Below are 27,987 nucleotides of genomic sequence, written 5' to 3'. Positions count from 1 at the left end.
CCCCCCCTTCCCCACCTGCTTTCGTGTGCAGCCTCCCCTCCCCCCCCGCCCCTCTTTCCATCCAGGAAGACAGAGAGCTATCAAAGGTCCTGCTGCCGTTGAGTCCGAACTCTCCACTACCTATGACCTGTCCGTCTTGGGTGTCCCTGCCGCGACAAGGCAGCCATCCAAGAAAGGGGGGGGCTTTTATCTTCCTGCAAAAAAAGAGGGGGGGGAAAGAATTCATCCCAGATACCAGAACCCTCAGGGGACGTCCACTCCAATGGATTGTTGGGAGACTGAGAACAGAGAAAAGAAAATATTTCTTGACCCAGCGTGTTATTCGTCTTTGGAACTCCTTGTCACATAATGCGGTTGATGGCATCTGGCCTAGTTACCTCGAAAAGGAGATTGGACAGGTTCCAGGAGGACAAATCATGATGGGGATGTACAGTCTCTAGGCTTAAAAGGAAGGTCCCTGCAAAGGCCAGATGCAAGAAAAGGGGATCAGGATCTCATTGTCTGATGTGCTCCCAGAGGCATCTGTTGGGGCCACTGTGAGATACAGGAAGGCGGGCTAGAGGGGCCCTTGGCCTGATCCAGCAGGGCTCTTTTTAATGTTTTTATGTTCTCTTGAATGCCTCCATTGATGGAACACTCTTGGCCTCTTCTGAACTTGCTGCAATTTGTTAGTATCCTTCTTGAGGTGCGGGGTCCAGACCAGGACACAGTACTCTAGATGAGATCTAACCAATGTTGAATAGAGGGGAACCAGGACCTTGTGGGATTTGGAGACTCTCTTCCTGTTAACCCCTCTTAAAATAGTGTTTGTCTTTTTTATAGCCACATCACACTGCTGGCTCATATTCAGTTTGTGATCTATGACTATTCCATGATCTTTTTTGTTTATATTGCTGAGCCAGGGATAATTTGACTTCTGTATATCTCGACTTCAGAAAAGCTTTTGACCAAGTGTCCCAAGAGATCCTGATTAGCAAGCTAACTAAGGGTTGGCTGGAGAGATCAAGTGTCAGGTGGAAACACAATTGGCTACAGAATCATTCTCAGAGGGTGATGATTAATGGGTCCTTCTCTAACTGGGAGGAGGTCAGACGTGAGCTACCCCAAGCGTCAGTCCTGCGACCGGTGCTCTTCAATATTTTCATTAATGTTGTGGATTGGGGATGCAGGGAAACTTGTCAAAGTTGCACATGATACCCAATTGGGCAGAATATTTATTTCTTTTATATCCTGCCATCTAGACCGAAGTCTACTCTGGCTGGCTAACAACATTGAGGATTAATAAAATAAAAAACAACAACATTTAAACCATAAGGATTTCAATAAATTAATTATTGACAGGAGGGAAAGCCTGCCTAAAGAGCCAGGTCTTGAGTTGGCTCTTAAAAACACCCAGCGAGGGAGCTGGACAAATCTCTGGGGGGGAGACTTTTCCAAAGGTGAGGGGCCACTGCTCAGAAGGCCCATTTTTTTGTTCTTCCTCCTTGGCCCTCCATCACCGTTAGGCCCCTCAGATGCCCATCTTGACTAAAGCAAGTGAACAGGCAGTCAATACAAGGCCATCAGAGTAGGGGAGATATGTTGGTGTTTTCTCAGCCCACTAAGAAGTCTGGCCGTCGCGTTCTGCACCATTTGAAATTTCTGCATCAATCTCAGAGGTAGCCCCATGTAGACTGCATTACAGTAGTCTAATCTAGAGACTACAAGCACATGGACTAGAATGGCTTTGATAGGATGGAGCCCTGGGCTGAAAGCATCAGAATTCAATTCAACAGGGATAAGTGCAAACTACTGCATCTCATAAAAAGTAATCAATTCCACAGTTACAAGATGGGGGAGACCTGGCTCAGCAAAACTACATGAGACAAGGATCTGGGTATTGTCGTAGATGGCAAACTAAATATGAGCCAACAGTGTGATGCGGCTACAAAAAAGGCAAATTCTATTTTAGCTTGCATTAATAGCTCCTTCATGGATTGCTCACTCCTTAATGGATTGCTGCCTTGTCGTGGCAAACAGGCTTGAGTAACTCAGAGAAGCTATTGGCTATGCCGTGCAGGGACACCCAAGATGGACAGGTCACAGTGGAGAGTTCTGATTTAACGCAAACCACCTGGAGTAGGAATTGGCAAGCCACTCCAGTACCTTTGCCAAGAAAACACAGTGAACAGAAACAAAACGCTAAAAGATATGATGCTGGAAGATGGGCCCTCAGAAGACATCCAACATGTTACTGAGGAAAAGCGGAGGGAAAGTACAAGTAGCTCCAGAGGTAATGAAGTGGTTCGGCCAAAGCTGAAAGGATGCTCAGCTGTGGGTGTGCCTGGAAGTGAAAGGAAAGTGCAATGCTGCAAAGAAAAATACTGCATAGGAACCTGGAATGCAAACTCTATGAACTTTGGTAAGTTGGGTGTGGTCAAACAGGAGATGGCAAGAATAAACATTGACATCCTGGGCATCAGTGAACTAAAATGGACAGGAATGGGCAAATTCAATTCTGATGGTTATCATATCTACTATTGTGGGCAAGAATCCCATAGAAGGAATGGAGTAGTACTCATAGTCAACAAGAGAGTAGGAAAAGCTGTAATGGGATAAAATATCAAAAATGATAGAATGATTTCAATACAAATCCAAGGCAGACCTTTCAACATCACAACAATCCAAGTTTATGCACCAACCTCCATTGCTGAGGAGACTGAAATTGAACAATTTTATGAAGATTTACAACACCTTCTAGGACTGACACCAAAGAAAGATGTTCTACTCATTCTAGGGAACTGGAATGCTAAGGCAGGGAGTCAAGAGATAAAAGGAACAACAGGGAAGTTTGGCCTTGGAGTTCAAAACGAAGCAGGGCAAAGGCTAATAGATTTTTGTCAAGAGAAGAAGCTGGTCATCACAAACACCCTTTTCGAACAACACCGGAGGAGACTCTATACATGGAAATCACCAGATGGGCAATACCGAAATCAGATTAATTATATTCTCTGCAGCCAAAGATGGAGAAGCTCTGTACAGTCATCAAAAACAAGACCTGGAGCTGATTGTGGCTCTGATCATCAGCTTCTCATAGCAAAATTCAAGCTTAAACTCAAGAGAGTAGGAAAAACCACTGGGCCAATCAGGTATAATCTAAACCAAATCCCTTACGAATACACAGTGGAAGTGAAGAACAGATTTAAGGAACTCAATTTGGTGGACAGAGTGCCTGAAGAACTTTGGATAGAGGCTCGTAACATTGTACAGGAGTCAGCAACAAAAACCATCCCAAAGAAAAGGAAATGCAAGAAAGCAAAGTGGCTGTCCAACGAGGCCTTAGAAATAGCAGAAAAGAGAAGGGAAACAAAATGCAGGGGAGATAGGGAAAGTTACAGAAAATTGAATGCAGACTTCCAAAGAATAGTAAGGAGAGACAAGAGGGCCTTCTTAAATGAACAATGCAAAGAAATAGAGGAAAATAACAGGAAAGGAAAAACCAGAGATCTGTTCAGGAAAATTGGAGATACTAGAGGAACATTTTGTGCAAAGATGGACATGATAAAGGACAAAAATGGAAGGGACCTCACAGAAGCAGAAGACATCAAGAAGAGGTGGCAAGAATACACAGAGGAATTATATCAGAAAGTTTTAGATATCCCGGACAACCCAGACAATGTAGTTGCTGACCTAGAGCCAGACATCCTCGAGAGTTAAGTAAAGTGGGCCTTAGAAAGCCTGGCTAACAACAAGGCCAGTGGAGGTGATGGCATTCCAGTGGAACTATTTAAAATCTTAAAATATGATGCTGTTAAGGTGCTACATTCAATATGCCAACAAGTTTGGAAAACTCAACAGTGGCCAGAGGACTGGAAAAGATCAGTCTACATCCCAATCTCAAAGAAGGGCAGTGCCAAAGAATGCTCCAACTACCCTACAATTGCACTCATCTCACACGCTAGCAAGGTTATGCTCAAAGTCCTCCAAGGTAGGCTTCAGCAGTATGTGGACCGAGAACTCCCAGAAGTACAAGATGGATTACGAAGGGGCAGAGGAACTGGGGACCAAATTGCTAACATGCGCTGGATTATAGAGAAAGCCAGAGAGTTCCAGAAAAATATCTACTTCTGCTTCATTGACTATGCAAAAGCCTTTGACTGTGTGGACCACAGCAAACTATGGGAAGTCCTTAAAGAAATGGGCGTGCCTGACCACCTTATCCATCTCCTGAGAAACCTATATGTGGGACAGGAAGTAACAGTTAGAACTGGATATGGAACAATGGATTGGTTCAAAATTGGGAAAGGAGTACGACAAGGCTGTATATTGTCCCCCGGCTTATTTAATTTATATGCAGAATACATCATGTGGAAGGCAGGACTGGAGGAATCCCAAGCCGGAATTAAGATTGCTGGAAGAAATATCAACAACCTCCGATATGCAGATGATACCACTCTGATGGCAGAAAGTGAGGAGGAACTAAAGAACCTTGTAATGAGGGTGAAAGAGGAGAGTGCAAAAAACGGCCTGAAACTCAAAATCAAAAATACTAAGATTATGGCCACTGGTGCCATCACCTCCTGGCAAATAGAAGGGGAAGATATGGAGGCAGTGACAGATTTTACTTTCTTGGGTTCCATGATCACTGCAGATGGAGACAGCAGCCCAGAAATTAAAAGACGCCTGCTTCTTGGGAGGAAAGTGATGACAAACCTTGACAGCATCTTAAAAAGCAGAGACATCACCTTGCCAACAAAAGTCCGAATAGTCAAAGCTACGGTTTTCCCTGTAGTGATGTATGGAAGTGAGAGTTGGACCATAAAGAAAGCTGACCACCGTAGAATTGATGCCTTTGAATTGTGGTGCTGGAGGAGACTCTTGAGAGTCCCATGGTCTGCAAGGAGAACAAACCTGTCCATTTTGGAGGAAATCAAGCCTGAGTGTTCACTGGAAGGACAGATGCTGAAACTGAGGCTCCAATACTTTGTCCATCTCATGAGAAGAGAAGACTCTGTGGAAAAGATGCTGATATTGGGAAAGTGTGAAGGCAGGAGGAGAAGGAGACGACAGAGGATGAGATGGTTGGACAGGATCATCAATGCTATCAACATGAACTTGACCAAACTCCGGGAGGCAGTGGAAGACAGGAGGGACTGGCGTACTCTGGTCTGTGGGGTCACGAAGAGTCGGACATGACTTAATGACTAAACAACAACAATAGAAGTGAGTTTACAAATCCTGCATGGTGCTAGTCCCCCTCTATTCAGCACTGGTGAGTTCTGGACACCCCACTTCAGGAAGGATGTTAACAAATTGGAAAAATTTCAGAGCAGGGTGCCAAGGACAATCAGGGCCTGGACACCAAGCCTTAGGAGGAAAGGATGAAATAGCTAGGCATGTTTTGCGGAGCTATTTAGCATTTTTCAAATGTTTGAAAGGCATAGAGAGGATGCAACCATGGGCTCAAGTGAAAGGAAGACAGATTTCAGTTGAACATCCAAAAAAACTGTTGGGGCAGTACGATAGTGGGATCAGTTACCTCAGGAGTTGGTGAGTGCTCCAACACTGGAGGCATTCAAGAAAAACTTGGATGATCACCTGGCAGATACCATATTTTTCACTCCATAAGACGCACTTCCCCCTCCCAATAAAAAGTGGTGTGAAAATGTGTGCGTCTTTTGGAGCAAATGCTGTCCCCCTCCACCACCATCACTCCCTTCTGAGGCCTCCGGAGGTGTCAGAAGGCACCGCAGCGGTCGCCCCAACCAACATCACTTCTGAGGTTTCCAGAGGCCTGGGAAAGCAGCGATGGTGGTGATGGGATCCTCGGGGTGCCTTCTGAGGCCTCTGCAGGCCTCAGAAGGCACCACAGGGACCCCTGTCACCATCATTTCCTTCTGTGGCATCCAGAGGTCTCACAAGGCACGACAGGCCTCCCACCACCACCATTGCTCCCTTCTGAGGCGTCTGGAGGCCTCAGAGGGCACCGTGGGGCTCCCCCCTGCCACCATTGCTCCCTTCTGAGGCGTCTGGAGGCCTGGGAAAGCAGTGATGTTGGTGGATTTGAGTGTCTAAACAAACTGCCTTAAGTCACAGATTGGTGTGAGCTATTTTTGCTCTTCAGTTGTCCTACCTGTTAAGGATGGTGTGCAGGGCTTAAAGTACACAGTCAACAGTATTTTGTCCCCAAATAAGGGAATAAGTGGGAGTCTAGGGTTAGAAGCTTTGTCCATTTCTGCACCTTCTAGTTTTCAGCCTAGGGTTGAAAGGCTGGTGAAACTGGGAACTCACGTTGGCCCCTTCCCCTTGTGGAATAGCACCTTTAACAGGGTGGGAGTGGTGGAATCATTTTAGCACTTAATCTTGTGTTTTACTTTTTTTGTGAAGTTTTTAGAACTTGCCAAAATTTCCATCCAAAGTAGCACATGGAAGAGGCTTCAATCGTTTTTTTTAAAGGGTGTTGTTCTTAAGGTTAATGAGCACAGTGAAAACTTTCCCCCTGTGTTATTTTGCTTAGCCAGACATGGCAACAAAGATGATTAGGAATGAAGAGGACGTTCCTGACATCCCCTGTCATGCAACTGCAAGTCCCCTAGCCGTGGTGTCATATGATTGAATCATTTGACTTTGAAGGGTTCTATATGTCTATCATGTCCCATCCCCTGCTCAATGCTATCATATCCAAAAAGGAGAGAGGGGCCCAAATTATTTCCAACCTGGCAACAAAATTCATAACCTTTTCATACGCCCTAGGTCGGCCGAGCCGCTCAAAATTTCTCATGAACTACCAGAGTCCTTCTCTGTCGGTGCTCCAATCTGGGAAGTGGCTCTGCCCTTCCCTGCCTCCTCCAGCAGCTGACCTTTACGATAAGGAAGTAAGACAAGGATTCTCCCTACTAAGCAAATGATTGATTGACCACAGGAAGAGGCAAGGAGGGGCTAGCAGAGCTCCGTTCTGGATTTATGCACTACTGGAGAAGAAGGACCCCAGCAGTGCACAGTGAGACATGACTGGAGCAGCTGGCTTGTTGGGCATGGGAGAGTTTATGTAAAAAAGGTAAAGGTTCCTCTTGACAAATGTGCAGTCGTGTCTGAGTCTAGGGGGCGGTGCTCATCCCGTTTTTAAGCCATAGAGCTAGCCTTTGTCCATAGACAGTTTCCGTGGTCACGTGGCCAAGGCGACTAGACAGAACGTTGTCTAGGCCCATCTTTAGGAAAGAATTCTTTTATGTCTCTCCCCTCAGGCTTCTTTTCTCAAAGCTAAACACGCCCAGTTCTTTCCTTCTTTCTATGTTGGCTTTCAGCTGTTAATGCATTGTTTTCGAGTTGCTTGCAGAGTGTCTGTTTGTAATCTCAAGGATTTTCCCTAAGATGGATGTCAAACTGAGATGTCTGCAGGACCCTCGCTCCTCTTTTAGAAGATAGTACTCTTCTTTCATCTCTTTTTCTCTCTCCATCAGGTGATGAAGAGGACAAATGGAATTCTATTTAGCCAGTCATTCTTTCAGTGAAAAAAAAAAGAAATATGAAGGATGAAAAAAAATAGACATAATTAAAAGGCGAAAAAGTGAAGAAAGAAAGCCAGAAAACAAGTGGAAAAAATCTCCAGCTTCTGCTCTTGATGTTGATGCATTTCTGATCATCTGAAAAAGTCAAAGGGGGTGGGGGTGAGAGGAGATAATGTTCCCTGGGCAGATAAACATTCAAGGGTGCCTCAGATAACAATACACTTGACAAAGTCCACCCAGAGGGGAGACAAAGCCAGTGTATTGAACAAGGAAAGAACATCACAATGCAGAGTCATTGTAATTCACGTGAAACATCCCTGAGAGGTGAGAGACAGTACAAATGCCTACAGTGTGGAAAGAGCTTCAGTTACAGCAGTAGCCTCGTTTCCCATCAAAGAACTCACACTGGGGAGAAACCATATAAATGTGTGGAATGTGGAAAGAGCTTCAGTCAGAGCGGTTCACTGAGTAACCATCAAAGAACTCACACTGGGGAGAAACCACATAAATGCGTGGAATGTGGAAAGAGCTTCAGTCAGAGTGGTTCACTGAGTCACCATCAAAGAACTCACACTGGGGAGAAACCACATAAATGCGTGGAATGTGGAAAGAGCTTCAGTCAGAGCGGTTCACTGAGTAACCATCAAAGAACTCACACTGGGGAGAAACCACATAAATGTGTGGAATGTGGAAAGAACTTCAGTTGTAGCAGTGACCTCAGTTCCCATCAAAGAACTCACACTGGGGAGAAACCATATAAATGCATGGAATGTGGAAATAGCTTCAGTCAAAGCACTTACCTGAGTAACCATCAAAGAACTCACACTGGGGAGAAACCATATAAATGCATGGAATGTGGAAAGAGCTTCAGTCAGAGCGGTCATCTGAGTTCCCATCAAAGAACTCACACTGGGGAGAAACTATATAAATGCGTGGAATGTGGAAGGAGCTTCAGTTGTAGCAGTCACCTCAGTTCCCATCAAAGAACTCACAGTGAGCCTAAAATGCATTTGCCTTTTTTGTAGCCACATCAAACTGTTGTCTCATATTTTGTTTGTGATCCACGACAATTCCCAGATCCTTCTCATTTGTAGTTTTGCCTAACCAGGTTTCCCCCATCTTATAACTGTGCAGTTGATTTCTTTTTCTGATGTGCAGTACTTTGCATTTTTGTCAAATTTCATTCTGTTGCTTTCGGCCCAGGGCTCCAGCCTATGAAGTTCATTTTGATTTTTTTCTGTCTTCCAGGGTATTGCTACTCCAGCCAATTTTGTGATATTCTCAAATTTGATTAACATTCCCTACATCCCCAATCCACATCATAAATAAAAAATATTGAAGAGCACCAGGCCCAGGACAGAGGCTTGGTGTACCCTACTTGTGACCTCCTCTGAGTTAGAGAAGGACCTATTAATCATCATCTTCTGAGTATAATTCTATAGCCAACTGTTCATCCATCTTACACTTGATCTATCCAGGCCTCACCTAGTAAGCTTGCTAATCAGGATATCATGGGGCACTTGCTCAAAAGCTTTGTTGAAGTTAACAGAACAGTGGTTCTTAACGTGGGCAATAATGCCCCCCAGGGGGCGATTTCATTTTTCAGGTGGGTGGTAGAACGAAAAGGGGTGGCGTGTGGGTGATGGAGCAGAAGGGGGCGGTATGGGGCACTGGAGCGAGCCAAACCTGTGAAGGTGGGTGCAGCTGGGGCTGCTGGCAGTGGAGTGCGGCAATTTAAGAATGAGATTAACAAAAATGGTTCCAGACATCAAGAAATTGGCATCAGCTCGCCAAGCACAAGGCAGCCATTGATAGGGGTTTTTGCTTTTTGTGTACATACATTTACTTCATTAATAATTTTCTCAGCTCCATGGACTCTAAATTGTGGAGTCCCTCAGGGGTCAATTATCTCCCCAATGCTATTTAATACTTATATGAGGCCACTGGGAAAGGTCAGCGGGAGTTTTGGAGCTTCGTGCCATCAATATGCAGATGACACCCAGCTCTATCTCTCCTTCCACCCTGCTGTGGTGGATGCTGTCCCATTCCTTGAGCGCTGCCTGGATTCTTTAGTGGGGTGGTAGAAGGATAATAGGCTGAGGCTGAATCCGGACAAGGTGGAAATCCTTTGTTTGGGGTCCCTATTGTCTCTGGTTTAGGAGCCTCCCTTTCCTTTGGTGGGGTCTCTCTTACCATGAAGGATGAGGTGTGCAGTTTGGGCGTACTCTTGGACCAAGTGCTATCAATGGAGTCCCATTGAGTGCCTGTGGTCTGCACCACCTATTTTCATCAAAGTTGAATCACTCGGCTGCATCCTTACCTTGACACTGGGTCTATCAGCATGCTGGTCCATGCACTGGTAGTCTGGTGATCACACTACTGCAATGCTCTCTATGTGGGGCTGCCCTTGGGGCTATCACAGAAACTTCAACGGGTCCAGAACTCAGCTGCCAGATTGCTAAGTGGTCTGAGGAGACATCAGCGTATTTCCCCCACCTTGGCTGCCCTGCACTGTTTACCTGTTCGTTTCCATGCCAGCTTCAAGGTAATGGTGTTAACATACAAAACTCTAAACAGTTTGGGACCTTTTTATCTGACAGAACGTTTCCTTCTGGCTGGACCGGCCTCTCCAGTAAGATCTTCCCGGCTGGGTAGTTGACTCCTCTTATTGTTGACTTTCTTGACTCAATTTATTGTTCAACCCCCCGTCTGTTCCTTTCGGTTCTTAATATTAATGCTTATTGATGTTATTTTTATTTGTTTAATTTTGTTTTGAGCAATTTATACTTTGTCTTCTTATGGTATTGCCTGTTTTATTATGTTATGTAAAGTGCCCAGATGGGCGGTATATGTAAATCAATTAAATCAATGAAATCAAATCAATAAATAACTTCCTTAACCCAAGTCATTACTCATGTTGAAGAGCACCAGACCCAGGACTGAGCCTTGGGGTATCCCACTTCTTACCTCCTCCTGTGGAGGAGACATTCATCATCACCCTCTGCAATTGAAACCCCCACTCCCCTCTCTCTCCACCCCCACTCCAACAATGTTGTCCACCCAAAACTCATGAGGAACCCCTTTGGCAAGTGTGGTCCTGGGAGACCATAAAGGTGTTTGTGTGTGGGGGTGGGGTAAAGGAGAGAGAGAGATGTGCAGCAGCACTCCTTCGATGTCCAGTTCCTGTTCGACCTACACCGAGTCAAGAAGTTCCTCTACCGCCCTCCTGACACACTGTTCCCCCCAATGGGTATCTTAAGGAGTTGTTTAGTCATTAAGTCATGTCCGACTCTTCGTGACCCCATGGACTGCAGCACACCAGGCCCTCCTGTCTTCCACTGCCTCCCGGAATTGGGTACTTGCCTCCCAAACCATTGTCATTGATGTTTCTGGACTCGTATTTTGTTTGAAGAAGTCCATGTCTTCTTTTATTTGCTTAATAAATTCCTCATTTTTAAATGTGAAGTATTGAGCTTCTAATTAAATTGGATTTACTACCCAATTGTAATGAAATTGGTCTGTGGTCTGCAAATGTGTTACGTAAAATGTTTATTTGCTCCAATTCTTTCATTAGGCTTGTTGAGATCCAACATGCACCAATTATTGACCACGATTTATGTCTGTTCAAATAAAAGGTATAGTCTCTTTTCTTTGGATTACATGTCCTCCAAGCTTCTATGATATTTACTTCTTCCGCCAGTTGTAGAAAATTTAATGAGATTGTTCCTCTCTCTTTTTTTGGTTATTTTATCTGATTTTGTGTCCAGTTCTTTGTCAAAAACAGCATTTAAATCTCCCATCACACAATAGTAGTCATAATCTTTATTTGTTCTAGTTGCAGGTGTTTAAAAAAAGTTTCTTGATTTCCATTTGGTGCGCCAATATTAATAATTAGCATTTCTGCCCGGGGGGGGGGATGACCAGCTAGGAGCGAACCTCCGTATTGCCTAGCAAGGTAAAAAGCTATTAAAATGCATTTCTTCTTCTAGAAGATTGGTTTTTTTAACATAAATCTTTGAAGAGAAGGATAAGGAAAGCGTCCAGCTAATTAAAATCTCTAAAGACTATGTAGTTTTAAAACTACGAGCTACTTTCACTTTTGAGTCCGTTTAGCTTCTGGTTTTTTCCAGCTGCCCTGCTCCTAATGAAAGCCTGAAACAACAATAATTATTCTTAATTAGACCTCTCTATGTCAAGGAGAAGGGATAAATCTGCTAAAACCCCTTCAGACCGCAGTTTGGAAAGATTGACGACACAAACAACTGAAGAAGATAAGATGGACGAAATTACGAAGCTTATAAAAGACCTATCTGGTAAAATGTCAGAAGGCTTTGACAAAACAGAGCAAAGATCTAAGTCCATCGAAAGGAGTATTAATAAGCTTCAAGATCAAATTTCAGGCGTGTCACAGGAGTTAAAGGACATGAAAAACAAAATCAGAGATCTTGGTGAAACAGTTCAAGCAAATAAAGAAAAAATAGTGTCCATGGCTCAACAAATTTCTGAAACTGATAAAAAGCTCATATATATGGAAGATAACCTCAGAAGGTCTAATATCAAAATAATGAATTTCCAGGTGCAACAGGGACAAGATCTCAGAAAAGAAGTTATAGTTTGGATTAACTCCATAATGGACACACAGCATCTAAATGAATCAGATATAGAAAAGGCATATTACCTGGGAAATCCAAGAAGTCTCAGAATTAGACCAGTGGTTGTGAAGTTTTTGAATTATGCAAAGAAAGAACAATTTTTGAAAGTAATTAAACAAAATCAAGACCAGCTGGTATTTCGGGATAGGAAAATTCAGATTTTCCAGGACCGATGTAATGAGTCTGTAAAATGGGGAGGATCTATGAAGCCGGTTACAGCAATTCTGAAGAAAAGTAACATCAGATATCAATGGGGCTATCCAATTTTTTTGAAAATTTGGAAAGACAAGATTTTGTTCAAAATACACTCCTGCGAGGAAGGCATCGAGTTGTTAAAGCCTGGAAAATTTATGAAGAAGAAAGTGAGGCGCTAACTCCAACTGTGAGCAAAGAACTAGAAGGCTGAACCAGAAACAATCAGATGTGCGGAAGAAGATGGACCAGTTTTTCTTTTTATTTATTTTCCTTTATCTTTCTCCTAATAAAATTTCTTTTATATATGTGTGTGTGTGTGCATACATATGCATATATATGTTTTTCTCCTCCCCTCTTTCCCCCCTTTAAATTTTTGATGTTTTTGTTGTTGTTTTATAATCAACTTTATTGAATATTACTATTACTTTATTCTTGTTCTTAACTTTTTTCTTTCTTTTTCTTGTATAAATTATACTCATACAATAATACTAAACACACTAAATTTAGATAGTAAGAGTGATAACAAAATTAAAATTACTAAAAACTAAATCTTAATATTTTTAAAGGATTCTAATAAAGGGGAAAGGGGGAAGGAGAAGGGTATTACCATGTTAGTACTAAATATTAATAGAAATGCAAAAATCAAATGAAAAGATCAGAGGTGAGGCTCCGGTTGTGGTTCTGCCGGACGATGGTGGCGTCTTCCCCCCACCTCTTGCTCACGCCAGTGGTTATGGCGTGGGACTATGGTGGAGAGGATGTTAATGTATATGTTCACAAAATTGGTGAAGATCAATTTTTGGGTGTTGTTAAGTCTATTTTATGTTTTAGTTTATTTTTGGTAGGTTGGTGGGAGGTAAGGATACACACGGGACCTAGTGGAATGAAAACTTTTGAATTCACATGGGTAGAAAAATAAGACTTGCGATGTTAAACGTGAAAGGCCTGGGTTCAATGGTGAAAAGAAGAAGAATAGAAGCATTGTTGAGGAAAAACAAGTTGGACATTGTCTTTCTACAAGAGACTCATCAATCAGAAAATGGAGTTAATGAGTTAAAGATGAATAATATAGACATTTATGAAAAAAAATTTGGAACTTCTAAATCTAGAGGTGTAGCAATTATAATTTTTAAAAATTGTGAATTTAAAGTAGAAAAAGTAGTAAAAGATTGCAATGGTAGATATATAATAATGCAAGGTAAAATGGGGTTGGAAGAATATACTTTGGTAAATGTGTATAAACATAATAAACAAGGAGAATTTTATGATTTGGTTTTTAAAGAAATGGAAAAGGTAAAGAAAGGTTATGTTGTCATGGCAGGAGATTTTAATATGGTTATGGATAAGATAAAAGATAAAACTGCATATGGTTGTAACGATATTTATTATAGAAACACAATATTGAGTAAAAAGATAAAAAATAACCATTTAAAGGATATTTGGAGAGAAATGAAAGGCGATGAAAAAAGATATACTTTTTTTCAGCGGTACATAACACTTACTCTAGAATAGATCATATATTTATATCTCAAGATTTAATTTCTAAGATAGTTGATACCGAAATAAACCCTATAAAAATAACAGAGCATGCATTGATGTTAATAGAGATTGAAATAAAGAAAGATTATAAAAACTCCAAAAGGTGGAGAATTGATAATAATATTTTGCAATACCCAGAAATAATAGAAAAGATAGAGAAGGAATGGCTAGAATTATGGGCAATAAATGAAACAGGAGGTGTTAAACCAGGCCTGTTGTGGGACACAATGAAAGCAATCACAAGAGGAATATCAATAAGAGAATCGTGTAAATTAAAAAAAAATTAAGGAGAGACATGTGAAAAAATTGGAAGAAGATTTGAAAAATTTTGAAAATAGGTTTTTTTATAGAAAAAGATAGAAAAATTTTATTAGAAATTCAGGCTAAGAGAAAGGAATTAGATAATGTAGAAATAGAGAAAGTCCAGAGAGATTTGATGTATTTAAAGAGACATTTTTTTGAATTTACTAACAAAAACTCAAAATTGCTAGCTAGAATGTGTAAAAATAAAAGAGCAAAAAAATTCAATAGGGATAATTAAAGATGGAACAGGTAAGAATTGTAGCATAATGAAAGAAAAATTGAAGATTTTTCATGAATTTTTTCAGAAATTGTATAAAGGAAATAATGTAAAGAAAGAATGTATAGAAAAATATATAAATGATAATTTAAAAACTAAATTATTGGAAGATAATAAAAGAATATTAGAAGAAGAGATCAATGAACAAGAGATTGCTGAAGTTATAAATACATTTAAAATTGGTAAAACACCAGGCCCTGACGGATTGGGTCCGGAATATTATAAACCCTTTAGTTCCATTCTGATACCTAAGTTAAAAATGTTTTATAATAAGATAATGGAAGGAGAGACAATACCTGCTTCATGGAAGCATTCATTAACTATACTTATTCTAAAACCCAATAAGGATCAAACCGATCCAGGATCGTATAGACCCATATCTTTAATAAACCAAGATGCTAAGGTTTTTACTGCCATACTGGCAAATAGATTAAATAGATTCATAGCAAATTATATTAAGGAAGACCAATGTGGTTTTATTAAAGGTAGACAAATGGATAATTTAACTAGATGAGTTTTAAATATTATACATGAAATAGAAAAATAAAAAATAAAAGCAATAATTTTATCACTGGATATATTTAAAGCTTTTAATTGTGTTGAATGGCCAACACTAAAACTTCTTATAAGGGGTTGGGGATTTGGTAAAAAGTTTAGAGGAGTTATAGATCAATTATACTTAGATAATACTTCAGAAGTAATAGTTAATGATGGTATAACAGAAAAGATCTTTCTAGGCCACTGCACTAGACAAGGCTGCCCACTTTCACCAATATTGTTTTGTATGGTTATAGAACTATTAGCTAACGCAATAAGAAACGATAAATCAATTAAAGGAACAGGGAAAAACGATATAATTAAAATTAATTTGTTTGCTGATGATTCACTATTGACTATTAAAAATCCATTAGAGAGTATGAAAAACATTAAAACCCATTTAGAAAAATTTGGGGAAATAACAGGTTTAATGATTAATTGGCAAAAATCACAAATGAAGATGTTTAATTGTAATATACAGGAACAAGAAATGTTTGTGAATAAATATAGTGTTAAAATGTGCAATCATATCAAATATTTAGGTATAAACATAGTTAGAACAACACAATAATTAGAGGAGAAAATTTTAATAAATTAAAAAATGAAATTAAAGATAGATTGCAAGAGTATGCTAAATTGAAACTATCATGGTTTGGGAGAATTGCTATAATTAAAATGAAAATATTACCGAAAATTACTTTTTTATTTAGGATGCTCCCAATACAATTAGAAGAGGATTTTAAGTATTGGCAGGGATTAATTAATGGATTTTGTAATCAAGGCAAAAAATCTAGAAATAAAAGATACTGGTATAAGACTCAAAAAAAAGGAGGTCTAGGTATGCCTAATGTAAAAAATTATTATATAGCAAACCAATTAAGAGTTATTGGAGATATTATATACAATAAAGAAAATTAATTTGGTGGGAGATGGAATCTTGTTTAATATAGTAAAGAGAAGTTTAATAAATCAGATGAAAAACCCCTTTTTAAGAAACCTGTTAAATATATGGAATATATATAAAGAGAAGTTTTCTCCCTCAACATCACCATTAAAATTAGTGACTGAGATAGAATGTTTTCCTACAAACTTAAAGGATTTAGTAGAACTGTTTAAGAATAAAAGGGTTGCAAGATTGAAGGATTGGATGTGCAAAATGAGATCAAAGGAGTTGATTATGTCTAAACTTCAAAATAATAAATTATCATGGTATAATTTTATTCAATTAGACACCGGGACAAAGAAATTGTTGAAAACTAATGGCGAACAAGTACGAACAATTTCTGTCATCACATGAAGATATGCAAGTTGTTATTGTTGTTAGTTGTTAGGCATCCTTCAGTCTCGAAAGACTATGGTAACGTGCTCTGTATGGAGGACTTGGAACAGCATTTGGTGTGGCTGAGGAGGCCAATTCGAGAGTGACAATCCTTTCCACACTGAAGATAAATCCAATCTGTCCCCTGTCCAGCTGCCTGGTTTTGCTGCTTTTGTGATTTCCTCTTTGCCTCAGCCTGCTGGACAAGGATCTCTTCAAATTGGGAGAGGCTGTGATGCACCTCCTGCCTCCAGGCTGAATGCTCAGATGTCAGGGTTTCCCATCTGTTGAGGTCTATTCCTAAGGCCTTCAGATTTCCCTTGCAGATGTCCTTGTATCGCAGCTGTGGTCTCCCTCTGGGGCGCTTTCCCTGCACTAATTCTCCATGAAGGAGATCCTTTGGAATCCGACCATCAAGATACAATTTCGAAAGGAATAGTAAGCAAAATATATAATATAATTTTGGAACAAGAGGAAAAAGAATGGGGAATAGAAGGTTTGAAATTAATTTGGGAAAATGATTTAAAAATAGAAATTAAAATGGAGGATTGGATAAAAATGTGGAGGATGAGAGTCTTAAGATTAATGTCAACAAGAATAAAGGAAAATTATTTTAAAATCTGTTTAAGATGGTATTTGACTCCTGTAAAATCAAATATAATAAATCCAGCATACTCTAAAGCATGTTGGAAATGTGATGAGGAAATTGGTACGTATTTTCATATGTGGTGGGAATGTAAAGTGGTTAAGAAATTTTGGGAATTGATTTTTAAAGAAATGTGTGATATATTTGGTAAAGATATTGATTTTAATGCTAAAATTGCTCTATTGTCAATTTTTGATAACATAGATTTGGATTATTACTCGAAAGAATTAATCACCAATTTTATGACAAGTGCAAGAATATTAATAGCTAGATTTTGGAAAGAGAAAAATGATATTAAAATAGAAGATTGGTATTGTGAAGTGTGGGATATGGTATTGTGAAGTGTGGGATATTGCATTAAATGATTAAATGATAAATTGACTATTGAACTTAAAATAAAAAGAGGGGAAATAATTTCTAACAATTTTTATGATATTTGGGGTAAATTTGTGGAATTTCTGTTAGTGAAGGGAAGGGGGAAAGCCTTTAAAGAATATTCAATACAATTTTGGAAAGGTAGTCCGTAATAAAATACTATTAATGGAGTCCCGTGGGTATGGGGTACACGTTAGAATATAGTTTATAAGCACTATTATTTGTATTTTTTTCTGTATTTTTGTTATTATATGTGTGTGGTTTTTTTTGCTGTCCTTTTTGTATTATAAAATAAAATTTCAAAAAAATTTTAAAAAATAATTAGCATTTTCTTTTATTATCTTTGGATTTCCACCATTAGTATCCTTCCATTGTCTGAGGCAAAGATTAGTTTTGGTTCCAGTTCTTTCTTTATGTACATAGCCACACCTTTCTTCTTTTTACTTATGTCCGAAGTTACGAACAATTTCCCACTGTCTGTAGGTCATGAGGTGGACTCTGTAGTGTTGCTTTATTCTGCAGCTGCTCCTTTCTGCTCAAAGCGGCTACAGGAGTCTGCTTAATGTATCTCAGCAGTCAAGGACCAAACTTGTTGTTCTATCCAGCCAGCAGAGAACTAGGTTACCTACATTCTAAATACAATGGTCAAAACTAAGAATTGCTGAGGTTCTCTAATTTCATTTCTCCTTGTGCAGCAAAACTTTTTTTAATAGGCTACTGCAAACAGACTTGCAAAATTGGAAACTGGGTGGGAATAATGAGAAGGCAAAAAGGGACAGTTGGTTAAAACAAAAGGGTCGGAGCTGTCACAATATGGCACCCTCAGTTGCTGACTTCTTTAGTTAACAGGGATGGCAGAAGAACATTTTATTATGTTAAATCATTTGAAAAAAGAGATACATTTTTTTTGTTGCTGTGTAGTCGTTTAGTCGTGTCTGACTCTTTGTGACCCCATGGATCGGAGCACGCCAGGCCCTCCTGTCTTCCACTGCCTCCCGGAGTTGGGTCAAATTCATGTTGGTCGCTTCAATGACACCGTCCAACCCTCTCATCCTCTGTTGCCCCCTTCTCCTCTTGCCTTCACACTTTCCCAACATCAGGGTCTTTTCCAGGGAGTCTTCTCTTCTCATGAGATGGCCAAAGTATTGGAGCCTCAGCTTCAGGATCTGTCCTTCCAGTCAGCACTCAAGGTTGATTTCCTTCAGAAAGGATGGGTTTGTTCTCCTTGCAGTCCAGGGGACTCTCAAGAGCCTCCTCCAGCACCACAATTCAAAAGCAAAGCAAAAGCAAAGTGTGCTGCTTATATACTGCCTCATAGCGCTTCAAGCACTCTCTGGGCAGTTTACAAGTTAATTATGCAGACAACACATTGCCCCCTCCCAGCAAGCTGGGTACTCATTTTACTGACCTCAGAAGGATAGAAGGTTGAGTCAACCTTGAGCCTGCTACCTGGAATTGAACCCCAGGTCCTGAGCACAGTTTGGGCTGCAGTACAGCAATTTAACCACTGTGCCATGAGCGTCTTTCTAAGCATCAATTCTTCAGCAGTCAGCTTTCTTTATGGTCTATACATCACCACAAGAAAAACCATAGCTTTGACTATGCAGACTTTTGTTGGCAAGGTGATGGCTCTGCTTTTAAAGATGCTGTTGAGGTTTGTCATCACTAAAACATTTTTAATTCTGCATACAAATTATAGAGGTATAGTACATGCAATGATATGTCATATGAAACAATATTTAGGTTTTGTTTTCAAAGTCTGGTAAGGTATATAATGCCACAATTTGCTGAAACTGGTCAATAGATTTCTGTGAATGCAGAATAGCTATTACAAACATCATTAAATACACATTTATTTGCTCGTGTGCAGCAGCTGAATAAAACACCATTTTAAAATGACCTATATTACGTGCTACCATATAAGTGACATAGAAGGAGCCTCCTGAAAGAGTGAAAAGTAATTGCGAGCATATTTAGGCGTTCCCTTGGTCAAGGTGTGCTGCCAGCCAATGATGCATTGCACTGTAAACTTGCTGACAAGCAAAATGACCCAATGGCCCATTTAATGACAATAATTTCTATGAATTCATTTAAATAGGTGCTTCTGGTTAAAAATATTTAGAAGTCTCAGCTTCTACTAGAATAGGCTGACACACTTAATAGATTCATTTTCAAGTGTTGTTTCCTAGTATGGAACAGCCTTGGAATAGTACAGTATATGGGTTAATGCAGAACATTAGTTTCCAAACTGCAGGAGCAAGCCTGAAAGTTTTATTTTTTGTTTTGAATTTCATGGAAGCTTTTCAAATCAAAACAAGGAAGTAATATCTGCTAAAGAGATGACCTCTATGTACAGGGCAGAAAAATATATTTAGCCTGTGATTATATAGCAATGTTGAGCGCTAAACAGCAGCCTCTGATCAGAGAATTCAATATATCCTGCTTTTGCATTTTTCCTTAAGGGAGTAGTCACTGCAACAAAGGGAAATGGAAGACAAAGCAGAAAAATGTATGGAGGCAGCATCAACAAGTGTAGGTGAGTGATGAATGTCATGATGATGAGATGTGTAGTCAGAGAAATGTAAGATGGAGTCAGACCAGTTCTGTGTGAAGATGATTTGAGAGACACTGGAATGTGTTTTTCAAAGTGCTTTGAGAATGTTTTTCTGAAGACCGTTACAGCCTGGTTTGAGACAGCAATGAAGGCCGAATCAAGGGGCCTGAGCTAATTGGAGAAGAGATAAAACACCGGGACTTTCATAGGAATTAAGGGAGGAGGAAGGTGTTACAGCCCCTTGAGGCTAATTGGTTAACAGCCAGAATTGTCAAGAAAAAGAGAGGAGTTAGAGAGGGTAGAAAATGGACAATGGGTTATGTGAAAGAAGGATTCGGTGGTTGTTCTTCTGTTCTGGATTTTGATTCCATGATGATGGGAGAGAAAGGACCTTGATTGAGAGAGGATGTAATTAAAGAGAAAGAAGGAGGTGGGGCTAACCCACTATAGCCCACCTTAGTAGTGTTTCTTATTTTAATTTATTGTGTTTACATAACAGTATTTTGTCCTGTGAAAGCTACAGAATCATTACCGGATCCCTGAAACTAACCCCTATGGATAAAATCTCTTACATCAGAGGGATCTATTGAGGGAGGTGGCACCTAAGAACAAAAGACTCGAAGCCTCTACCTCAAAAGGTGCCTCCGCTCTTTGGCTCTTCCCCTCCCCAATTAAAATTGAGGAAACATTTTTCACGACCTTGGTGACTTCTGTAGAAATAGCAGAGGATGCCAGGACTATAACGTGGAAGGAAAGAACAATTCAATGCTTAAAATGGGTAGAAATGTCTAGCCCTCAGTTACACAGAGAATTGGGTTACCTGGAAGTCACATAGCCGGCTACAGAACGGAGTGGGAAGAAGAAACCGAGTGAATCTAAGAAAAGAGAGCTTTTGCACCCACATTCATAGAGAAACTGGCCTCTTCACACCTTGGTCAGCATCCTCAAGGCCCCTCAACGTGTATTTAGGAAAGATTTAATGCTGGCTGCCTCAGATCTTCTTGATGTTGCCTGTTAATGGGGGGGGGGGGGGAGAGACGATCTGACAAATCTCTTAGTTGTTCTGTGTTGCTTCTTGCCCAAAGAAAGAAAGATCTGGGGGTTTCATTCCACCCCAGCAGGCTTCAGTCCTGCTTCCAGAGAGAGCCTGCTGTGCTTTCCGTCTCCTCTCCGATGAAGTCTCCATTCCCAGAGCCACTAACCTGGAATTAAAGGCTGCCAAACTCAGTGGAGCTTATGTCTGATCCACCAACAAGAAGAAGATACTGGGAATTCTCCAGACTTTCCAGGACAAGCAGGAACTTGTTAGAATGATGGATCACACCACTCTATACTGCTGCTCAATAGGCCTCTAGCAACCCAGGATTTCAGTGGTGAACATCAGACGATCACACAACCACTTCTGACAAAAAGCATCTCAGAGACTGGACATTAGCTGTCATCTGTAAAGAGAGCACTTTGTTGCAGGCCTGGTCCTCCTCCATTTTACTGATGTCATAAAACAATCCAGTTAGTGTTAGATCCACACACAAAATGGAAAAAAGAGAAGAAGGGGAGAATGATTATACAGCACATACAAGGAAAATAAGATGTTTTGTGACATGTTTCCTAAATAAATAAATAAATAATCCTAAAATACATTCAGCACTACTGAAATCTATGGTTAATGAAACAAACTGAAACCTGTGGATATTAAGAGCCACAATGTGCATAAAATCCAAAACATCAAGTATTACCAAGCAACTCAGGGGTGGAACTCGGTCATTCTGCTATAAAGGCAGGATGTTTGACGATTTGCTTGAATGATCACCTCTACCAAGCAGGGAAATTGGAAGATTTGGATTGGGTTATTTATCACTTTCACAGCTAAAGGTGTGTGTGTGTGGGGGGTTCTCTCAGATGTTCGCACAACCACTATTGACAAAAAGCATTGTAGAGAGTCTTTGCAGAGGTGGGGAGAGATCCTCTCGGCCTCCGTTTGAGGGGGGCCTCCCCCCCCAAGCTCCAAGACGTGACACACACACCCCAAAGTCCAGGGTTGGCCCACGTCTCCTTCGTATAACTCTCCCGCCCAGCCTCATCGGGGGAGGGGATTTCTTCTCTTGCCCCATTCAAACGTGTGGGGAAGGAGGAGATGGTTGGGAGGGGAGGAAAAGCCCCGCCCTGTTGAACTTCTGCCTGTCACGGAAACCTTTAGAAGGGCAGGGTGTGGACGTGATGACACACAGATAAGAGGTGGGTACGAGTGAACCCCTGAACCCTGAAAAAAAAGCGCATCCCCCTCCTGTTTTTTTCTCTCTCCTGAGGGAGGAATTTTTAAAAAAATGAACAGCTACTAAACCTCGCCCAACCGCCTTCCTGAGGCAAAACGTTCTGGCCGCCTTCTCCACTGCGCAGGCGCTACAGACCCTCCCCCCCCTCCCCCCGCTGGCTAACCCCAGCCCCCTGTGTGGGCAAGAGGAGCGCATGTGCGGTAGGGAGAGCGAGCCAGTGAGGAGATACCACGCGTGCGCAGAGACGAGCTGTGGGTGGGCTTGGAGGGCAGCCCGTCAGTCACTCCACAGGGAAGAAAGGGGGGGTTCTTGCCCCGCCAGCCTTCCAGAGGGAGGGGCTTCTGCCCGGAGACAGGTGACGCGGAAGGAGCAGGAGTAGGAGCGAGCTCTCATTGGGTCTCGTCTTCTGGGTGGAGCCAGAACCTCTCTCCCGCCCGTCTCCGGGTTGCCAGGCAACCCCCTCATAGACGCCATAATAGACGCCCTGGGGGGCTTCCGCCCAGCAACGGGTGACGCGCAAGAGGACTGAGTTCTCATTGGGCCTCCATTGTTCTTCCATGGGCGGAGCTGGAGGAGCAGGAGGAGGATGGCGACGGGGGCGACCCCTCAGAAAAGAAAGCGAGGAGGAGGAGCGCCCCCCCGCCATTGAAGGGGGTCAAGGACTGGAGGGAGTGGGGAGAGTGGGGGGGGGAGAGATGGCAAGCAGAGTTCCCCCCCTTATGCCCTGCGTGGCCTCTAAGGCAGGGAGGGGGCTGAGGACCAAGGGGGGCCCTTGAAAGGCTGAAGGGGGGAGAGACACCCCCAGCGTACCCTCCCCTTCTAGGGAAATTGGCCTGAAAACACAAGGAAACCAAGGCCATCGACTTTGGGGCTCCACAGGGCTCCTGGTCAGTTTCTCCCAGGGGGACTTCACAGGATGCTGCATTCGCAGCCTCCACCCCCACCCCCATGGAAATGAAAATCTCCTCCTTGAAGAAACTTCCCTCTTTCTCCAGACTCAACCGGGACCACCCATTGGGGTCACACCATGCAACCCAACTGGGAGAGACTGGAGCAGGTCATGGTGGTTGCCCAGTCAATTGGGAGGTGACCTTGCACCCCAGATTTGTTTTGCCCCCCTTCCTACCAATAACCCACCGTCCCACTCTTGATCCCCTTTGGGGTATTTTTTTGGGGGGGGAGCTTTCTTCCTCTCTCCTGATCCAGCTTGTTCCCCCTTTTGTCCCTTTTCTACAGGATGGGGCCGTGGTGCCTGAGAAGGAAACCTTATCTCACCAATGCTGTTTAATAGCTACATGAGGCCACCGGGTGGGGTCATCGGGGGTGTGGGGCTTCGTGCCATCAGTACACGGGTGACACCCAGCTCTACATACCACAGTGGACGCCGTTCCCTTCAGCGCTGCCTGAAGGCTGTAATGCAATGGATGCAGGAGAATGGACTGAGGCTGAACCCAGACAAGACAGAGGTCCTGAGGGTGGGTGGCCCCTCCATCAGTGGTTTGAGAAACTCCCCCCCCCTCTTTTGGGGAGTGACTCTCACCACGAAGAGTGAGGTTCACAGCTTGGGGATCCATCTGGATCCGGCACTCACCATGGAAACTCAGTGGTCTGCTCTGTCTATTTCCATCTGTGGCGGATTGCCCAGCTGCGTCCCTATCTTGATGTTGGGGCACTCACGACTCTGGTCCATGCGCTTGTAGTCTTGAGATTAGACTACTGCAATGCGCTCTATGTGGGGCTACCTTTGAGATTGATGCAGAAGGTTCAACTTGTGCAGAACATGGTGGCCAGACATCTCAGTTGGACAAGAAAATGTCAGCATATTCCTCCCACTCTGGCTGCCTTGCATTGGCTGTCCATTCATTTCCGCATTTATTTCAAAGTGTTAATGATGACATATAAAGCCCTAAATGGTTTAGGACCTTGATATCTAGCAGAATGCCTCCTCCCACCTAGATCTATTTGAATCACTCGTTCTAGTCAAGAAGGGTGGCTGAGGGGCCTCACGCTGAGGGAGGCCCAGAGAGAAAGAAGAAGAAACCGGGCCTTTTCAACAGTGGCCCCTCGCCTTTGGAAAAGTCTGCCCCCAGAGATCTGTCTGGCTCCCTTGCTGGGTGTTTTCAAGAGCAAACGTAAGACCTGGCTCTTTAGGCAGGCTTTCCCTCCTGTCATCACTTGAATATTTTTTCCATCTTGAGCTATATTACTACTGCTGTTTTTTATCTATTATTGTTAGCCTCCCAGAGTAGACTTCAGTCTAGATGGGAGGGATAGAGATTGAATAAATAATAAATAAATAATCATCCTTTCCTCAAGAAATTCACATGCAACTCAGTCTTTATTCTTACAGTTGCAAAATTTAGCATGGAAAACTCTTAGTCATTCATAGTGCAGGATGTTTCCAAATATAAACCCTCCTTTCAGGGGGATAAATTCCCAAAAAACAAAAACAAACAAACCACTAACCCTCAAGGTTTCATATAGACTTTAGATCAATTTCAGTCCACTTTCAGTCTTTTTCTCATAATATGCTAATGAAATCACTATATTTACTGATTACTAAAGCATTTCATTGTGAACTATATTGAATTGCATGGCAGCATAAAGTAAAAGAAGAGATCTAAGCAAGTACAGTGGGGTCTCTACTTAAGAACTTAATCCGTATTGGAAGGTGGTTCTCAAGTTGAAAAGTTCTTATGTTGAATCTGCATTTCCCATTTACAGGGGTGCCTCACATAACGATGTCAATTGGTTCCAGAAAAAAAACGTTATGTGAAAACATCATTATGGGAAGCACCATTTCCCATAGAAATGCATTGAAAACCGGTTAATCCGTTCCAATTGGAACGGATTATCCGTTTTTTTCCCTCCCCCCCCGCGACTTGGATCTGACCCATGGCGGCTACCTCAGCCATGGCTGGACTCCCTAGAGTCCGGCCATGGCTGGGGTAGCCGCTGCGGTTACCCTTTAAGCGGCGGGGACAGGCTGGGGGGTGGATCGGGGAGCTTGAAGCCTCTCCGCGCCGCCTACCCAGGTCGTTCCCGGACTTCTGGAAGTCCGGGAACGGCGGGGGTAGGCGGCGCAGAGAGGCTTCAAGCTCCCCGGTCCACCCCCCAGCCTGTCCCCGATGCCGGTAGCCTTCCCCGCCGCCTACCCAGCCCGTTCTCGGACACCTAGGTGTCCAAGAAAGGGCTGGGTAGGCGGCACAAGGAGGCTTTAAGCGGCGGGGACAGGCTGGGGGATGGATCGGGAAGCTTGAAGCCTCCCCGCGCTGCTTACCCAGGCTGTTCCCGGACTTCCAGAAGTCCGGGAACGGCGGGGGTAGGCGGCGCGGAGAGGCTTCAAGCTCCCCGGTCCACCCCCCAGCCTGTCCCCGATGCCGGTAGCCTTCCCCGCCACCTACCCAGCCCTTTCTCGGACACCTAGGTGTCCAAGAAAGGGCTGGGTAGGCGGCGCAAGGAGGCTTTAAGCGGCGGGGACAGGCTGGGGGGTGGATCAGGAAGCTTGAAGCCTCCCCGCGCTGCTTACCCAGGCTGTTCCCGGACTTCCAGAAGTCCGGGAACGGCGGGGGTAGGCGGCGCGGAGAGGCTTCAAGCTCCCCGGTCCACCCCCCAGCCTGTCACCGATGCCGGTAGCCTTCCCCGCCGCCTACCCAGCCCTTTCTCGGACACCTAGGTGTCCGAGAAAGGGCTGGGTAGGCGGCGCAAGGAGGCTTTCAGCGGCGGGGACAGGCTGGGGGGTGGATCGGGAAGCTTGAAGCCTCTCCGCGCTGCTTACCCAGGCTGTTCCCGGACTTCCAGAAGTCCGGGAATGGCGGGGGTAGGCGGCGCGGAGAGGCTTCAAGCTCCCCGGTCCACCCCCCAGCCTGTCCCCGATGCCGGTAGCCTTCCCCGCCGCCTACCCAGCCCGTTCTCGGACACCTAGGTGTCCGAGAACGGGCTAGGTAGGCGGCGCAAGGAGGCTTTAAGCGGCGGAGACAGGCTGGGGGGTGGATCGGGAAGCTTGAAGCCTCCCCGCGCTGCTTACCCAGGCTGTTCCCGGACTTCCAGAAGTCCGGGAACGGCGGGGGTAGGCGGCGCGGAGAGGCTTCAAGCTCCCCGGTCCACCCCCCAGCCTGTCACCGATGCCGGTAGCCTTCCCCGCCGCCTACCCAGCCCGTTCTCGGACACCTAGGTGTCCGAGAACGGGCTAGGTAGGCGGCGCAAGGAGGCTTTAAGCGGCGGAGACAGGCTGGGGGGTGGATCGGGAAGCTTGAAGCCTCCCCGCGCTGCTTACCCAGGCTGTTCCCGGACTTCCAGAAGTCCGGGAACGGCGGGGGTAGGCGGCGCGGAGAGGCTTCAAGCTCCCCGGTCCACCCCCCAGCCTGTCACCGATGCCGGTAGCCTTCCCCGCCGCCTACCCAGCCCTTTCTCGGACACCTAGGTGTCCGAGAAAGGGCTGGGTAGGCGGCGCAAGGAGGCTTTCAGCGGCGGGGACAGGCTGGGGGGTGGATCGGGAAGCTTGAAGCCTCCCCGCGCTGCTTACCCAGGCTGTTCCCGGACTTCCAGAAGTCCGGGAACGGCGGGGGGAGGCGGCGCGGAGAGGCTTCAAGCTTCCCGGTCCACCCCCCAGCCTGTCCCCGGAGCTTGGAAGGGAATTGTCGGCAGGGGACGGTGGCTTCGGGGTCCTTCCGAGGCCGCAGCCCACTGCCGACATTTTCCCCCAGCTGAGCAGCGGGGCTTCAAAGCTCCCGCCGCTCAGCTGGGGGGAAATGGTGCCTATGGGGAAAAATCGCAAAGCGATTTTTCCCCATAGGGAAGATCGTTGTGCGATCGCAAAAGCGATGGCAACGAAGCCATCGTTATGCGATTTTTTCGTTGTACAGGGCACTCGTTAAGCGAGGCACCACTGTAATGCACTGAAAACCATTTACTGTAATCCGTATCTGCTCTTTTCCGTCCATAGAAACTAATGGGAAGCTGCTATTCCGCCTTCGACCACTAGAGAGGGATATTTTGGCCTGGTCTACTGCCTGGGGAAAGCTTGGTAGACTGGGCCTCTCAGGGGAAGCGCTTTCCTCCGGGAGACCTGGTCTACTGCCTGGGGGGGAAAGCTTGGTAGACTGGGCCTCTCAGGGGAAGCGCTTCCTTCGGGAGGCCTGGTCTACTGCCTGGGGGGGGGAAAGCTTGGTAGACTGGGCCTCTCAGGGGAAGCGCTTCCTCCGGGAGGCCTGGTCTACTGCCTGGGGGGGGGAAAAGCTTGGTAGACTGGGCCTCTCAGGGGAAGCGCTTCCTTCGGGAGGCCTAGTCTACTGCCTGGGGGGGAAAAGCTTGGTAGACTGGGCCTCTCAGGGGAAGCGCTTCCTCCGGGAGGCCTAGTCTACTGCCGGGGGGGGGAAGCTTGGTAGACTAGGCCTCTCAGGGGAAGCGGTTCCTCCGGGAGGCCTGGTCTACTGCCTGTGGGGGGGAAGCTTGGTAGACTAGGCCTCTCAGGGGAAGCGCTTCCTTCGGGAGGCCTGGTCTACTGCCTGGGGGGGAAAAAGCTTGGTAGACTGGGCCTCTCAGGGGAAGCGCTTCCTTCGGGAGGCCTAGTCTACTGCCTGGGGGGGAAAAGCTTGGTAGACTGGGCCTCTCAGGGGAAGCGCTTCCTCCGGGAGGCCTGGTCTACTGCCTGGGGGGGGGGGGGAAAAAGCTTGGTAGACTGGGCCTCTCAGGGGAAGCGCTTCCCTCGGGAGGCCTAGTCTACTGCTGGGGGGGGAAGCTTGGTAGACTAGGCCTCTCAGGGGAAGCGGTTCCTCCGGGAGGCCTGGTCTACTGCCTGTGGGGGGGAAGCTTGGTAGACTAGGCCTCTC

The 27,987-nt window shown here is 44.2% G+C and overlaps 1 protein-coding gene and 1 pseudogene across 10 annotated transcripts in view; one reads left to right on the top strand and one right to left on the bottom strand.

Moving 5' to 3' along the window:
* Nucleotides 1-14,511, top strand: part of LOC140702944 (uncharacterized) — a 540,061-nt gene extending 525,550 nt beyond the window's left edge. For 6 of the 9 annotated variants that reach the window (XM_078382570.1, XM_078382569.1, XM_078382574.1 and 3 more), the window contains one exon: nt 7,440-14,511. In XM_078382570.1, the coding sequence (XP_078238696.1) occupies nt 7,772-8,512 (741 nt within the window). In that variant the 5' untranslated portion in view covers nt 7,440-7,771 and the 3' untranslated portion in view covers nt 8,513-14,511. The other 3 variants (XR_013539554.1, XM_078382568.1, XM_078382572.1) reach the window with 3 other exon arrangements.
* LOC140702929 (uncharacterized) overlaps nt 1-27,987 on the bottom strand; it is a 547,856-nt pseudogene that overhangs the window by 509,166 nt on the left and 10,703 nt on the right. The gene's annotated exons all lie outside the window — the stretch shown is intronic.

This window comes from Pogona vitticeps, chromosome Z (assembly GCF_051106095.1).
Source record: "Pogona vitticeps strain Pit_001003342236 chromosome Z, PviZW2.1, whole genome shotgun sequence".
Lineage (NCBI taxonomy): Eukaryota > Metazoa > Chordata > Lepidosauria > Squamata > Agamidae > Pogona > Pogona vitticeps.
This window is presented reverse-complemented; position numbering and strand designations above follow the sequence as displayed.